Genomic DNA, 16630 nt, shown 5'->3' with positions numbered 1-16630 from the left:
CTTCATCCTTTTACAACAAAATATTTCACAATGCAATTGTAATAGTCACTTTGTAAAGATAAGATAAATAAAGTAAAAAATGGACTACTTTGAATTAGATAAGATCCAGCGCAGATAGGCTTAATACATGAACTTAAGAAAATACAAAGAAATTCTGCGCGATTCATCAAAAACTGCTGCGGGCCAACAGAAAGCGTCTCACAGATGTAAACGCATCAGGCTGGGAGCTGTTTGAGACTGCGGAAGCTGCGCGTTAGGCTTATATAGCTAGAGCAATTGAGAATATATAGCTACCAGAGCGGCATGGAGAACACCGCTTTCTAAATATTAGAACTCCGCTATATTTCCAGCTCTGACAGAAACCAAAAATAAAGAGAGATAATTTTCGAAGAGGATAGACATAGGAATTCGTTTTCATCCGTGCAATGAAGGACTTAAGTAAACGCTAGGTGGAACTTCGTGTACGCATTACATTGTTTTTCTTCATCCATTTTTTAACGTCTGATGCCCTTACACCCCTCTCCGCACCCCTATTGAGGTGGCTTACGGGATAACGTGTAAATGTGGATGATGATATTGTGAAATGATATAAAGTCTCGAATGCGCAATTCAAAAGAAAATCTTTCCGCATAAATACAAGTTTTGCCATCAAAGAGTCACTCAATGGGGTTAAATGTCAAAAATGATGTAGTAGCGAATATTTCTATCCTTATATTTTTTAGATTATAATTTTTCCCGCTATTTGAGCCAACTATGGCGCCATTTTTAAATTAAAATTGGAAGTATCCATACAAAATTTTTCATCCTCATGAAAATGAATATCTTTCTACCGGAGAATCCAGGACCGTCTCTAATTCGGAGGTACTACTAATGTAAGTAAGAGATGCAGAGGTCCCGCTTTATGTAACCTTTACGTTTTACCAATTTATCATTCCGAAAGGCCTGGAGAGATGAATATCTTCATCGATGGTTTCTCCTCTTACTTACCCGCCAAAGTTATCTTTGAAATGCTTCAAATACTATATACCCCTGGGATGTGTAAAATTTTACAATTCTCTAACTTGTAAAGCAAAAAATTAGGGTGTATTAGGGGATGTAAAGCAACCAAGAAATTAACTATTAAGTAGTCAAGCTACCCGACACGATAGAATACTCTCCAGAACCGCATAGGACACTCAGAATGGCATTTTAAACAATCTATTATAGTTAAAGAGAGCTTAAAGTGTCGATTGAAAAAGTATTTTGACTATACAAGCAAATTAATTGATATTTTGCAGAAAAAAAATCAAAATGTCAATGATGGCTAATCAAATCTTAGAGAATGAAGGTTCTTAAAAAAATACCAAGTGTAATAATCAGTATTTAATGAATGCAATAATAGAGGGGAAATGTTTTAAATTGATAATTAGAAATGATACTGCAGTTTCTTCCGAATAGATGAGACAGCATTTAAAAAAATAATGCTTATAAAATAATCTTCCCTTAACACTCTAAATATGATCATTTTGTCATGGGCGGATCCAGGATTTCTTTCTGGGGGGGCGGATCTAGGGGGGACACGAGGGCAGGTGCCCCCGTGCCCCCTCCCTAGATCCGCCTCTGCCCTTTGTTATAAGCCAAGACGTGCAATTTTGAGTGAATTTTAACAACAAAAAATGGCTAATTCTAGTCATAAAATATTAAACACGAAAAATTCTGGTAGAATCTCGATTCAAAACTCATTAAGATCGGATTTACCCTACTAGCTGGTCAATACGCTCGCTCAGAACTTCAGCTTACCTTTGTAACTCATTATATTTATTCAGCATGTGAATATTGTTATTATTAATAAGGAAATATATGAAAATTGAAGAAATGTCTGATGAAATGCAAATAGACAGATGAAGTGCCGCATGGTGTACTCTTAATGCCATGTCTGCCGCATTTTGCCACAATGGCTATATTTGTGGGGTTATTAAGGGCCAACTTTCATATCAACTGAATATTCTTCATATTTCGTGAACCCGACTGACATCACTTTTTAAAAGGTTTCAAACGTACGACAATATGGCGGACATCACTAGGTGTGGAAAAGTTCGCGTTAGTCATTGATAGACGCATCATAATAGACCATGATCGATGCCCTGATCTAAATAAGAGGTGTTCGCCACCCGCCTCTCATAATGGCCCTTGAAAGTGATTATACCAGCTATCCAATATTAAATGAAGTGGGGGATAATTTCCTCATAGCACCCACCTTTCTCCACTGAGGCCCAAAGGGCTTCCTCAATCGGCCACCGAACTCCCAATTGACTCCGTGAATAAGTCCCCTGGTCCCCGGTGCCACGCCGTAGGTTCCCGGGGCAACAAGGGGATGGGGTCAGCATCAGCGGGTGGAATGTCCCCTGGGGGAGGAATGCAAAAGCAACCCACGCACCGTTCACAATAATTTAACTTAGCTAGCCTTTATCCTGACCAATGACTGATAATATACTGCAGCAATAACTAGAACAGTCCGCGCATGAATCGTTAGAGGATATTAGAGGATTTTCATTTGTCTCAGTATGTGACTCTGGGTAGAAATAATTATCTTCATCACTAAATGCTCAACATAAAGCGAAATTTGGCCTTTTCTCAATTATTGACTTCATTAAGTCGAGTGACCTTTATTAAAGTTTAAGGAAAACTGATGAAATTGAGAAATTTCTGAGCATAATTTATTTATTTATTTTTACCGCCCCGAAAACAGCGTATTGAATGCCTTTAAGTGGGCGGATTCCAAAGAACAATGACAATGGACGCACACAAGAAGCCATATAAAGTGCGAAAAAAAGGTGTCACGGGAGTTTTAAAGAAAAAAGTTTGGCAATATCAATTAGTAATTATTTGTTCCGATTTGTTTATTAAATACTTTCGGAGGAAATGTATTAGTATAACCTCATCGATCAATAAAAAACGTCCTCTTAAATAGTGGATGTTTTGTGTCTTTTGAGGACTAGATGCACATCACGATGAAATATGTCGTGAGGATTCGGAGGATCTTTCTCGACCACGGATCAAGATGAATGATATCTGAGAATTTTTGTTGCCAGTTTTACATGGCATGATGCGTATTCGCTGAGATTTCAGAGTTCTACTTAAAATCTTATAAATTGTGCCGTTAATGTATTACGGGGGTGAGTAGAAATGCCTCAATACAATTTTACTTGAAGTAGTTGTGGCTAGCAGTCAGCGGCTTGTTTTATTTACCTATATTTTCCCTTGACACCTTTCAAAAATTTACCAAGGGTTTCCACTAAAAACTACCAGTAACGAATATCTTGTATGATATTAGGCACGATGTGGTGGAAGTTCGTAATATTGTTGAAATGACACATTGCAATATTTCCACTTATAGATTTATTTTACACTACGCGTTTCGTCGTTACAGCGACGAAAATGTCGCTGTAACGACGAAACGCGTAGTGTAAAATAAATCTATAAGTGGAAATATTGCAATGTGTCATTTCAACAATACCAGTAACGAGTTGGAGACATTTGTATGGTGCAGGAAAACCCACGTTTATTAAAAAATTGTATTTTCATGCGTCAATTAAAAAACACAATTTCAAATATTTATGATCCTTATAATATAGAAACTGATCCTTCCATTAATGGAAAAATTAATTCAGAGGCGATGGTAGATTTCCTTAACTGAGTTGTCATGAATCGCTAAGTACAAATTTGCTAATTGCTTATATTGCTAATTTCGGTCAATACTGAAAATTACATAAAAAGCGACAACTTCAATATCTAAAATATTGCATGATATTAATATTTTATGACAATTTTCAGCCAAATCGCATTAGTACAAATTCGGAACTTTACCCAAAAATTTAAGTCTTGAATCAAGTGAAATTTCTAGGTAATCAATTGCCAACCTGTGTAGCATGCATAATGTCAAACGAACACAAATCTTTCCAATACGTAAAAAATTGTGCGAGATTTATCCTCACGCACGTGTTGCAGACTTTACCGATCCCTCAATTAAGGGGTTACTCCTTGGACTGCTTTCTCGTAAGAGAACAGAGAAGGACTCACAGCATTTAAGGAAGTCCGATCCCCCTCCCTGCCCACCACACTGACCCACGCCTTTTTAAAATAGTGTTTCATTACATCATGAAGCAGAAGTACCACCTCATCCTGCCAGAAATTTTTCGGCAAGATCCTTTCCACCGCCTCCCAGAAGCCTGGGGAAAAGGGGAGGTGTGGAGAGCCTTTTTTTAAGGGTCAAGGAGGAGCATATAAAAGGGATCCGCTCTGGGGGATCTCGAGTATGCGGAAGGGGTTGGGATGTAGGGAAAGGGGTGCGTATAAAGTGATTCCGATGATGAAGAGATAAGGGAACAAACGAGGAAGTACGCGGGAAGGCTAAGAGAGGGCTCTGGCGGGAGGGGTACCTCAAGGGCATGCACTAGGCCCGGATGATTTCCGCAAAGGATTGTAGCCGGGCTTGGGGGGCCAGGGCTCGGAAGAGTTTGGGGCAGCACTGGAAGGAGGAAAGGCTGTGGGCGGGTGGGGGTGGTGAAGGGGTTGGAATGTCGGAGATTTTTAGGTGGTTTGCGTTTCGGGGAAGGTGGCGGTTGTGGGTCAAGACAAAGGCAAGAATGTGGCGGAGGGGCTTTTTGAAAGGGTCCAAGCGGGGGTGGCAGAATTGGTAGAGAGAGAGAAATAAGAGGTGGTCAGAAGCGAGAGGAGTGATGGAAGGAGAGGTTTTTCAACAGTTTTGGAGAAGGAAGGGAGGAGAGAAAGCGGCTAATTACTCCAAGTAAAAGGATTGTTAACTTGTAGCTGGTGCAGCAGGTGATGAGGTTAAGTCAATGAGCGCACGCTACAAGATTGTCAGGATATACAATAGCGGGCGGAGGGTTGAGTGGATTTTAGGATTGCTGGAAATAGCATGTGAAAACATTCGTTCGGTCAGTGGCACTCCAAGAATCGGAAATATGGACTGTTGGAAAAGGTGACCGGATTAGACCTGAAGCCTCCGAGAGCTGGTGATGGCGGCGGGTGCTGAAGATTTAATGGATAGGCTGGAGTGAGAAAGATGTATTGAAGAATAGGAGAAGAAAACTGTTGAGGACCGTGGGCATAAGAAGGGCCAAGTGGATGGGGAATGCCACGTGAGACACATTGATTACGTGAGGAATATGATTGAGGGAAAATTGGAGAAGTCCCAAGTGGAAGACGAAGAGATAAATATTTGGGTAGACGGAAGAAGGAAACGAGGAATATTATTATTATTATCATTAATTTGTTACAAGTAGGCGATTGGCCTGGTGGTAACATGAACATACGTTGCAAAACAATTGGAAACACCATAAGAAACCATTGGTCCCTACTTCTTCAACTGCTTTTTAGAAATATGCAAATTTTTCGGGAAGGGCTCCAACAGTTTGGCTGGTAGGTCGTTCCTGTACCTTACGGTCATATTCAAGAAGGAGAATTGCTTTGCATTTGTCCTTTGTGTTCGGCACTTTATCTTGAATTGGTGATCATTTTTTCCAACAAAGATGGGTTTTTAAATGTCCTTTCCAAACGAATATCAGAGCACCGAAGAAACCAGCTCGGAATTGTTAATACTCGAAGGGGTGCAGGATGACAACCTTAACATTACAATACTATGTAGGATTGTAAGAAAAATATTCATGGATTGCGGGTTTTGTGGAAAACTTAGACGCAAGGTATTTTCCGATGTGAGGGAACCTCGAAAAAGTATCGGAACGGGTTTGAGGGTTGAGTTCATACGAGAGTTTCGCAGGATATTCGGAATACATCGTGTAAATGCTCGCCTCAAGGGCACCCTTGGTTTAACGAACATCGATTTTCCTCATCTCCCGTTGCTTGCGCAAAATTCCCATAAGCAAGGTTGATGAAGCCCGCTGCGGCCAGGATGGAATCCATCCTATTCAGAGACTGCAAGCTTTGGCGGCGGACATTGCAGGCATAACCGAGCTCCTGACCTCTTTGGCGCCTTTCATTAAAATTAGGACGAACCTATAGGCCTCTGCCCTTCTTGACTCTTTCTAAGATTACTCTTAATTAGCTTCCAGAACTCTTTTGTTTCCCCAAATGTCAGGGCCAATGGCCGGGATTTATTTGTTTTATGCACCTAATAATCCCCCGTTGCGGTAGTCGTGCCACTGTGGGCATTTATATTACACTGAAAGTAAACATTACTTTGTCAGATAAAGTCATATGACGGCATTATCGACAATTTTTTCAGGCTTGATAAATAGGAATATGAGATATAAGCGGCATTGACTCGAGGAACTAACAGTAAGTAAACGCACTAATGAGTAGGTGCTTCGTACTGTGAAAGTCCTAGAATGAAAAACATCTGGGATACTCTTCGGATAATATTGATTCCGTTTAGTTAAGAGAGATCTTTTTCACCTTGTCTGTTTACAGTTTAATAATTTAAGGGGATATTGGATTTGAAAAGTCAAAGATTAATTATTTTCTCTTTGAATTTATAATACCCACGTAATAACTGTGCAAGAAGTATAAATTTAAAAGACATAGCCCATGCATACTACTTTAAAGATGGTAATGTCTTTACGAATTCATACATTATTGTAATTGGAAATTACAGTGTATTTGTACAAATTAGAATGATTAACCTAACAGAATCTTCGAAATTGAACCATAAAATAACTAGGACAGGTTTTAAGTATACTATGTATTCAAATTACTTTCGCAACGACCACTTCAACCTTTGGTGACTGAAGGCATTTCTCATAAAGCAAGGGGTGATGCGAAACCCTTTACAATACCAACGGAATAGCAATGCATGTCATAAATATAACGGACTGAGAGCCGCTGCTACAAACTCCTTTCACGCCAGTTATAAAAAATGATGTTAAAAATTAATCCTCAAACTTAATTAGCAGCACCTTTTTCCCAAATGTAGTCATGACAACAGGCTCCTTTCCGCAATTCTAAAAATAAAGCGACGCGTGTTTTTGTTCCGTTTTCCGATCCGTTGTTCATTTCTCGAGATTCTCGAACCGAAAATTGGACAGCCTTATCTGCTACTTCCCTTTTACACCTTCTCAGTTACTTCTCACATCTTTCCTATCGTGGTTAATTGTTATTTGTGCTACTACGAGGGATTCACTCCCTAAATAAGCGGTACTGCCTGAACGAGTTAATAAACCTTCACTCTAATAACGTCACCGACTCATGAACAGTGGGCGATATTTTATTTAATAGGTACTACATTCAAAACCAGCATGCGGTGGGGACATAGGACTACAAAGATGTAAATGAAAGGTAAGTGACAACTGAGTTCGTCATAGCATTCATTTTTATCCTTTATTTTCGTGGGAAAAAAACAATGCCTCGACGTATACGTTCAGTAAAATTTCTCTATTGTATTACTGTTATTGTCGAACATAGAAATATAGTGAGGTATTAAGATAATGATGTGTGTCGCTATAAAAGGTTCCGTTCTTCAGAGCAAAATCAACCTAAGCCTAGTACATAGCTTCCGAGTTTCTAGCGGCTATCAGTGGCGTAGCGCCACAGTGGCGCTTCGCCACTGATAGACCCCCCGCGAAATATAAAAGCACACTCACTATGCATCAAAAAAGAAAACCAAATATTGAAAAATCATGAATTTACGAAAGATTTCTTTGAAAAATGAAACTTTTTTTCCGATTATTAAATTTAAAACCGTCTGATTAGTATCCTGTTTTCCAAAAAATTTCCCCCCTGGTTTTGGACCCCGAAGAAAATTCCTGGCTACGCCACTGGCGGCTATCAGTCCAATTCGTGTAAAAACTTCGTTACTCTCACTACTGGCTATGGGGCAGATTTTTTCGGATAGCCCAGCTTTCCTTCGAAGAAAATCATCGCGGAACTATTATGAGGGAATGGCGGAATAAGGAAGGTTGCCTCGACGATAACTTGCCTATTTCTTCCGACTACTGAATTCTTTTGATTAATTGCGATCTCGGGGTCTTACAGTTAGTGAAGGACATCATTCATTTTATTATAATCGTCATTGCATTTAATTACAATTCAAAAATGTTCGGAGAGGTTTTAGGAGCTGGGAAAAATACTCCTAAACATGCCTGGGGAATTCTAGGAATCACACACGAATATTACAGACGGGGATCCTGAAGTGGGCCTCAAAATGTGTTGCATTTAAATGGGTTTACAAAAGTCGCCACTAGCATCGCTGATCGATTAATTGATCCGTGTTCAACGGGGAAATAAGGTATTCGTGTAATTAGGGGTATCAACCGAAATTTACATTGATGATGACGATGCGATTTATTAAATTCCTATCTCTTCAATGCTATTCATCGCAAATAAGAATACTATACTGCAAAATATTGGGAAAAAAGAGGATTGCATTGAAGTCAGCAACGCACCGCGGGCATTTTTGAAAACCGATTAAAAGTGGCGACCGAAGCGGCAACAGAAATCAACCTCCTGTGGGACAGAGTCCTCTGGATGGCAGTTCTCTACACTACTCCCTCATAGGGTCTATGTAGTGTATTATCAACAATCCAGAGGACTCTGCTGTGGGGGGCCACCTCTTGCCGGGTCTACACTAGTAACTTAAGTGACTACTTAAGTTGGCTCTGTATTTAAGTTGGTAGTGTAGGTGTCACCAGCTTCATTTAAGTACGCCTCCACTTAAGTCATCTTAGAACCCAACTTAAATTGCGTAGGCAACTGTTTCCACACGATTGAAGCTCTTCAAGTGTTGTAAATGGCGCATAATACCCATCTCACTCCTGAATCATCCCGTTGATTATGTTCTAAGTTGTGCTGTATTCTATGACGTGGTTATTGAGCGTTCTATTTCGTTAGTTAATTTCTAGTGTTGGGGTTATTAATTCGACGAATTTATTTTGTAGTGTTTCTCATCTTATCGTTGGTTTTATTTCCGCGAAAACTAATTGCTATGCCTGTTGCTCACGGTGAAACTCGATTAATAAAACTTAGAAACGTTTTAAGGAATTTTAAGACTGACAATGAGACGACGGCAGACGATCCGGTAAAACAGTTTATTTTCCATGGTGTCATAATCGAAAATAACGTAAACGAATGCACTCAGTAACTTCCCACACACTGTTATTGGAACTATTGCATAGGGCTTTAATTTTAGTCCTAGGGATGCCGAGGGAGATAAGATGTGGCGATTTCATTGGACGTGGGAGGAATTAATGGTTGAAATTTAACATCAATGGTTTTAATAAAGCAGTGGAATTTGACTAGCAATAAGTGTTTTTGTTTACGTTATGAATATGTCATTCCACGAAGTCACGCTTAGTAATTCTAAATTCCTCTGGCTCCATCACCTCTCGCCATATAGCATTCCTCAGGAACTGAAATCGGTCTTTCCTTTTAACCTTCTAAATCCAAAATGGTTAATTCACGGAGATTGGAAGTTTATTTCAAATAAACTTCGCTATGGATCAAAGAATCACTAATTGCTCTCCTAGACCTTCATCTGTCAACATAACTGTTTCCCGATATAGACAATCACGGTGCTGAAGTCGACTTAAAGCTCAAGTGTAGCTACTGCACCACATTTAAGATTATATTTAAGTAAAGTCACTTAAGTTAAGTCTGTAGTGTAGACAAGGCATCTATGCAGTCCCTTAGGAATCACACTCAGGCAGCCCGCCATTTTGCGAAAACGAGTATCACTTTTCCATTACAGCGTGTTTACTTTGGTCGTCTTTTGCCCATCGTCCTCCCATTTGCTCATTGGCACAAACACACGCAGAGGGAGAGCGAAGCATGATGGTGGACCTGGGGGGGCGTGTGCCGCATCTTGGAGTGTTTGCTCTCGGATACAGTCGGTCCGATCCTTTGTTCTCTGAGCGGGGCACGTGTGGAGTCCCGCAGGGCGTTATTCTGGCCCCGCCGGTGTGTTCATACGGTGCCCTATAACTGGGTCCCCGTCGACCGAAGCTACTCGACGCGAGCACCTGCCTCGAAACTATTTGCACAAGTTCCCCCCTGCATCCATTACTCCATTTACAGGGTTCACACTAACTTTCCATCTTCAATATCCCTTTCTTTTCCTGCAGTCTAGATTTTTACTAATTTCCCTGGCAACCTAGGCAGTTTGAAAGACAGAAGAATTTTACAAATAAGGATATTGACGATGATCAGATATCAGCTGAAAGCTAACATAAAACAAGAACTTAAATTTTAGTGGGCAGCAAAAGAGAGGCGGCCAGGACAAACATTAAACTAGGAAAACAAAGGCTTGAAGGGGTGAATTTTTTTTTTTACCTAGTAAGCCGAATTACCAACGATGGACGAAGCAAGGACGAAATATTTAGTAGAATATCACAGTTTAGGAGGGCTTTCTAGAAAAAGGAAAACCTACTTACAGATGAAAATAATAGTGCATGAGTGAGGAAAAAATTCATTAGATGCTGATAGATAATTCATAGATTACATACATATGGAGCATGTTTCTCTATGGGAACGAGGCTAGTACGTTTGCAGGTCAAGAAGTCAAGAGTGGAAACCTTCGAAAAGTTGTGCTACTGCAGAATGTTGAGGATAAAATGTTACATCCTATTTTACACCATCAAGTGGGGCATCAAATCCCAATAACTGGTAATTAGCATTCCAATCAAATCAAATAAACTATAGCTTCTAACATGGTCGTACCCAGTGAGGGGGGGAGGAGGCAGCTGCCCCCCCATAGAAGCAAAAATCGCAGAAGTCTATAAGCAAAATCAGTGCTGAATTGAAACGAAAGTATTCAACAAATTACCTTTAAACCCACGAAAAATGATATGTATTAGTATAAGATATATGCAACTAAAATAAAACTATTTTTTAAGGAAATAATCTCATAAACTAATTAAGTGCTGTTATAATTTTATTAAAATATTGGTTTCATTCACCTTTTCCATGCTAAAATGTCACAACTTGGCTTGCCCCCCCTCCCCTAGTTATGATCCTGGGTACGCCCGTGGCTTCTAATACTTCAGCTTAAGACTTATCATTGGAGACGTGCTTAAGCCTTTGGTTGAAATATGTATTTAAGCAAGTCCTTAAGCAGTTGTTGATCGTTTGCAAATTGCCGATTTCAGTCTATTGCTCCATTGTTGTACGTAAATAAAAGTTAAGATAATCGTTATTGGCCTAAGATTCATTAAATTATTTTATTACTCCAGCCATTATTGAAGAAAAGCCTTGCTTAGTTCCATTTTGTATGATAAAAAAGGTGTCACAGAATTTATAACACATTTATCAAACTCGAAACTATTTCTTCAGCATGAAATACGTTAGAACTAAATTCAGCCATGAAGCCAAACAAATTTTTCGTGCAGAAGTTTCTGAAGCAATTAATCACACAATGCTGCGCATACAAATATGACGCCATATTTCCTCACATTTCATTCAAAACTTCAATAAATAAGTAAAATTTCCTCAAAAATCATCATCGCTTCGCATAGAGGAAAATGCATATACAGCGATGTACAGAACCTGTATATACGTGGTAGAAGTTTAGAGTTTATCGCTTCCGGTGACCTCTGAATCAGAAGTTTCTTATGCTGAGGAATATAAAAAAAACAAAGATATATCCAACGAGATATGTAAAACGGCATAAATTACTCCGTGAGTCTCTAGGATGTGTAATTTTTTCTGCTGCAAACATGTACAGCAAGAAGCAAGGGCGGATCCAGGATATTTTTCAGGGGGGGCACAAGATCCTGACAGGCATACGGTCTTCTCATAATTGAGATAAAAAAAAATTACTGTACGAAATAATCTCTATATTTTAGTGTGAAAGTTATAAAAAGGAAATTAAAAGATTGAGACTTCATATTATACAAAAAAACGATCTTAATGATAACCGTATTAAAAGTCCTGTCTATTTTTCAATCGTCTTGGGGGGGGGGAGGGGTACGTTTCCCTGTCCCCCCCTAAATCCGCCTATGGAAAGCTACAACTATCGATGGTATCCAAATAACTTAACCATATCCTCACAAAGTGAACTTAAATTGGCTTAGAGGGCAGGCATGTATTTTTCAGCTGTGAATGTCAAGGTGATGAATACCAAAATCATTTTATTAATAGCGGTGCCCCTCTAGATTACTAAATTATTTTCCCTAGATTGATAGCATTATTTGCATGGTAGCTTGTTCGTGTCTTGGGCACTCTTCTAGTTTCTGATCTAGACCGGCGAACGAGCGCGTGGCTGATTAAGGTAAGATGAGTGCTGCATGCCTTAGGGTGCGTTTACACTATGTAATATGTTATATAAAACAAGTTACAGATAACATGTCTTACGAAAAAGTTACCAATCCGAGTAATATATTTCATGTAACATTTTGTTGTAAAACAAAAATTCGTGTTATACAACAAGTTTTATTTTCCCAAACAAAGCGGGAAACCAAAAACTTGCTGTATAACGACACTTACTGACGAACACTGTGTAAACACACCTTTATGTGTAATCAGCAAAGGAGGCGTTCATGAACAGGAAGGAGCTTCTGAGAGGATCGTTATGTAAGAGTTTAAAGAAAAGGTTAGTGAAGATTTTGATCTGGAGTGTAGCTCTCTACGGTGCGGAAACGTGGACATTGAGGAAAGACGACGAGAGAAGATTGGAGGCATTCGAGATGTGGGTATGGAGAAGAATGGAGAGGGTGAAATGGACGGAGAGGAAAAGGAACGACGAAGTGCTGGATATGGTTGGCGAGGAGAGGCAGCTTTTAGATGAGATACGGAGGAGACAGAAGGTAGGGATGGGAGGAGTACTTAGTGGAGAGGGGATGTTGAAAATGGTGTTGGAGGGTAGAATGTTAGGGAAACGAGGGAGGGGAAGGAAAAGAATAGGGTTTTTAGATATATTGAAAGGGAGTAGGCCTTAGAGTGAATTGAAGAAGGCAGCGCTGGAAAGAAAGAGAGGCTCCCAGATCGCTTCTTTAGTACTCCATGGAAACCTACCTTAATCGGTAAAATACTATAATAATAATAGTACAACAAGTTTTTAGTTTCCCACACGAAGCGGGAAACCAAAAACTTGGTTTATAACACGAAATTTTGTTTTACAACACAATTCTATATTAAATGCGTTACGCATTGTAAACGCACCTTTATGTGTAATCATCCCGTGCCACACACCATTGTGGTGGCTGGCGCGGTACCCTGTTGATGTAGATTTACTTCGGCTCGCTCCTCTAAATACGGTGGCTTGCGAGCTTGAGTGAAGTTTTCTTTCCTTGAGCATGATGAGGTGATAATACCTCCCGTTACTGCCCGACTCGGACAATGGTGGTGATATACCAGAAGAAAAACAAAAATCCAACGCCCACGCAATCAAACATCCGTGCCCAAGTCGTTCGCGCTATCCGCCCGACAATCTAGCTGCAAACGTCAGGCTTATTCCATTCAAGTCGCTAAGAATAGACGCGCTCATTCTTATTCTACCGTTTGCTTTCACGAGCGTGCGCGTGCCAGTGTTAGGAGACGTCTGGCGGCAAAATTTGCGATAGTATTTTTCAGTTTTCGAATCCAACTTAAAAATATTTAAATCCTTAAGGGGTTATTTTTCTCGTTATATACCTCAGACCTTGCGGTGAACGAATCTTGCTGAATACAACAAAGAATTTCAATAACAAATTATATCAAAAAGTAATATCCGGCTTCTTTTTCTCTTTGTAATATTTAGGAGAGTGTATCTTACCTCACGAGGAAGCATCATTCCCGGTCGACCGGTCTTTTTTCGTGACCCATAACTAGTGTTAAACTAAGTCAATTTTGCTTGAGTAGCTATAATTATGAGGGTGTAATGAGATATTATTATTATCCTTAGATTATATCCTATAAGTTCTAAGCATGTATAACTTCACAAAAAAGACAAAATACGACCGGCCAATATTGAATGATAATTCCTTCTCTTAAGAAGGATGTTTATCGCCTGATTATGTAAATAAAGCAGTTTATCATTGCATATTATTAGTGAGAAAACACGTAGCTTTTCAATAGAATTTCGAGGTAGAAATCCATGTTAATATTTTTGTGGTATATTGAGATACCTCTTTCCTATGGTCTTAGGTGTGGATAACTTACCTTGATCTGATCAAGTGGTATAGTCGATTCTGTGAGCCTGTCTTCATACATCTCCAATTGTGAAGGATGTAGCCGTCTGGTCACTTCGGGAGGAAAGTTCAGATTGGGGCAAGTGTCCATTGACTGTTCTGATTCTTCATCATCCATTTCTACTTTCACTTTTACTTCCTCTTCGCTGGAGATATATCCCACGCCGTTTGCCTCATAATAGCAAGACCCCATCGTGAACACTTATTGTTAGCCACACAAATCAGCACTGGAATCTGTCTGCACACAGTTGAACCCACCAAGGAAACGGCGGTGTTGGCCGTGGAAATGTGGATATAATGGTGGACAAAATCAGTTAAATGTAGAGCAATGTTTTTCGCAACAGCATAAAAAGTTTATGAGTACAAATAAAGTTGAAGATAAAAATAAATGAAAACCCAATGCAGCCACAGTATTTATGATGCTGGTTTTAACCATACAGTGTAATAATGAAAGCAATCACACCATAAATAACAATGCGTATAGTAGTAGTCACTTGGTTTTCATTAGCTCACTTGTTGAGGTCAATTAACAAAATCGACCAGGCGGATATTCTAGATTTATAGGTTCTTGCGAACTCTTAATTCGAGGTCCATTTTAGTCCTGATAATATAAGCCAATCGGATGAGCTATTCCCAACTTAGAAACTAAATAAATAACTAGATATCGCTTTAGGATAGAGAAGATTTTCCACAACAAAACAGTACCCTCTACCAACGCACAAGGCACAAGTTCTGAAGTTCTTCGTTTGAGGTGTGTGCAATCAACGGCACGAGGTTTTCATTTTGCAAGCTAAAAACATTATTTTTCGACGTGTGTCCTAAAAGCTGAAGCCGGAAAGACCCAGGGCAATTCACTGCGACGGAGTACAGCGTCATGGGCGAGAAGATTGCGTCACAGTTGATGAAGAAACCTCGTGCGGGTTTCCTCAAGGTCAAATCGAGAGGGGCGTGGTCAGCGAGGGGACTGAATATCTTCGCTGCGCTGCGATCGGTGGTCACATCTTCACTTCACCGGGTCGACGATGTAAATTTCTGAGGCGTCAAATCTGTTGTACTAAAGGAGCCACTGCCAAATAAATTGGCGATTGACCGTCGGATTTATAAGCCACCAAAAAGACGATTTTGAAGCTTATGACATTTATGAAATCGACCCCAATGCGTGGAATAACGAAATGGATCACCACACAAACACCGTTCCGTTCACTAATGCGCACTTTCTTCAGCCTCCTCTATGATAAGTGCCTTCCATCTGAAAATACCAAAGGCTTGAAGCTATTGTTGTAATGATGGTGTCGTTCAATAAATGCACGATTGACTACTGGAGTTAAACGGCCTCCTGAGATCGGTTGACGCTTGAAATTTATACAATTCACCGGAAAGGAAGGGAAAAATAAATTTCTCAATCTACATATCCCGCACAAACACAATTTTACTCATTGATTTCACTCATTCCTTCATGACACGGCGCTGTTTTCTGCTCCCTATAAAGCTTCAGTTAGGAGGTGCATGTAGTTCTTCAATTCCGTCTCCTTCTAAACAGCACGGTTTCAACACGTAGGGGTTCTCGAAAATATTTCTTACTCAATTGCGATCCATTAATTAAACTCTCTGGCCTTTACTGACGGGTGAGCCATTTTCCTGTGTGCTATGTCTCTTATAGTCGTTCTAAGTAAGACTACAATTCGGAAATGGCAAATGCGTCAAAGCTATGGTTTCAATGACGGTGACGTCGAATAAATTGACGAAGATTGACTGGACACGTCCCCTAAGACGATCGCTGCACGTGAAGACTATGGATTTTATGTAGTTGACACGAAAGGAAGGGAAAGCGAATTTGATTACAGTTCACACACTGCACAAACACTACCTATTTTACTCATCGATGGGCAGTTTCTTCAACCTCCAGCGGTGGTATGACGCTGCTCAGTCTCCTCTATAGATTCAGTTCGAAGAAGAATACAGTGCGGCTATCCCGTTATTTTTTTAAGCAGCAACTTACACAAACACTGTTTCACTCATCGATGGGGAAATTCTTCGGCCTCCAGTTGACGTTGCACTGCCATCTCTGTAAATCGAAGTCGATAGTAGTGCGGCTATTGCGTCCTCCTTACAACAACTCGGCTGCCACACGGGGGCGTATATGGTACTTTTTCTTCAAGTATAGCCCGCAACTGAGTCTGCTTCGGCTCTCGACTGGTCTCTACGTGGCCCGCCGCACAACTGATGATACAATCGTTCGTCGAAGTGCACTCTACTGCTCCCTTTTTATCTGCCAGCCGAGCGGTTAGTCATGACCCGACTTCGTCGTTGTATGGTCTCGTGACTCCACGCGCTGAATAGGGAGTCTCGCGTCGGTGCCTCAAACGCGTACACGACGAACGGAAAAGTTCTACGGCAAGGACGAGCGTGATGGGACACGCTTCGAAGCACCCCCCCTATTCTTCTTCCTGTCTGTCCCCCCTTCTTTCTCCCCATCCCCCTGCCCGTTTAAGAGAGCAATGAGCCCCCTCCCACTT

The 16630-nt window shown here is 40.3% G+C and overlaps 1 protein-coding gene across 1 annotated transcript in view; it reads right to left on the bottom strand.

Annotated features, from left to right (window-relative positions):
- LOC124156387 (cellular tumor antigen p53) overlaps positions 1-16427 on the bottom strand; it is a 74645-nt gene extending 58218 nt beyond the window's left edge. The window contains exon 1 of the mRNA XM_046530916.1: positions 14086-16427. Within this exon, the coding sequence (XP_046386872.1) occupies positions 14086-14307 (222 nt within the window). The 5' untranslated portion in view covers positions 14308-16427. The remainder of the gene's footprint in view (positions 1-14085) is intronic.
- Between the last annotated feature and the right edge of the window lie 203 nt (positions 16428-16630).

Source organism: Ischnura elegans, chromosome 3 (assembly GCF_921293095.1).
Source record: "Ischnura elegans chromosome 3, ioIscEleg1.1, whole genome shotgun sequence".
NCBI classification, from domain to species: domain Eukaryota; kingdom Metazoa; phylum Arthropoda; class Insecta; order Odonata; family Coenagrionidae; genus Ischnura; species Ischnura elegans.
Note: the sequence above shows the minus strand (reverse complement) of the source record. Positions and strands in the feature narration are given on the sequence as shown.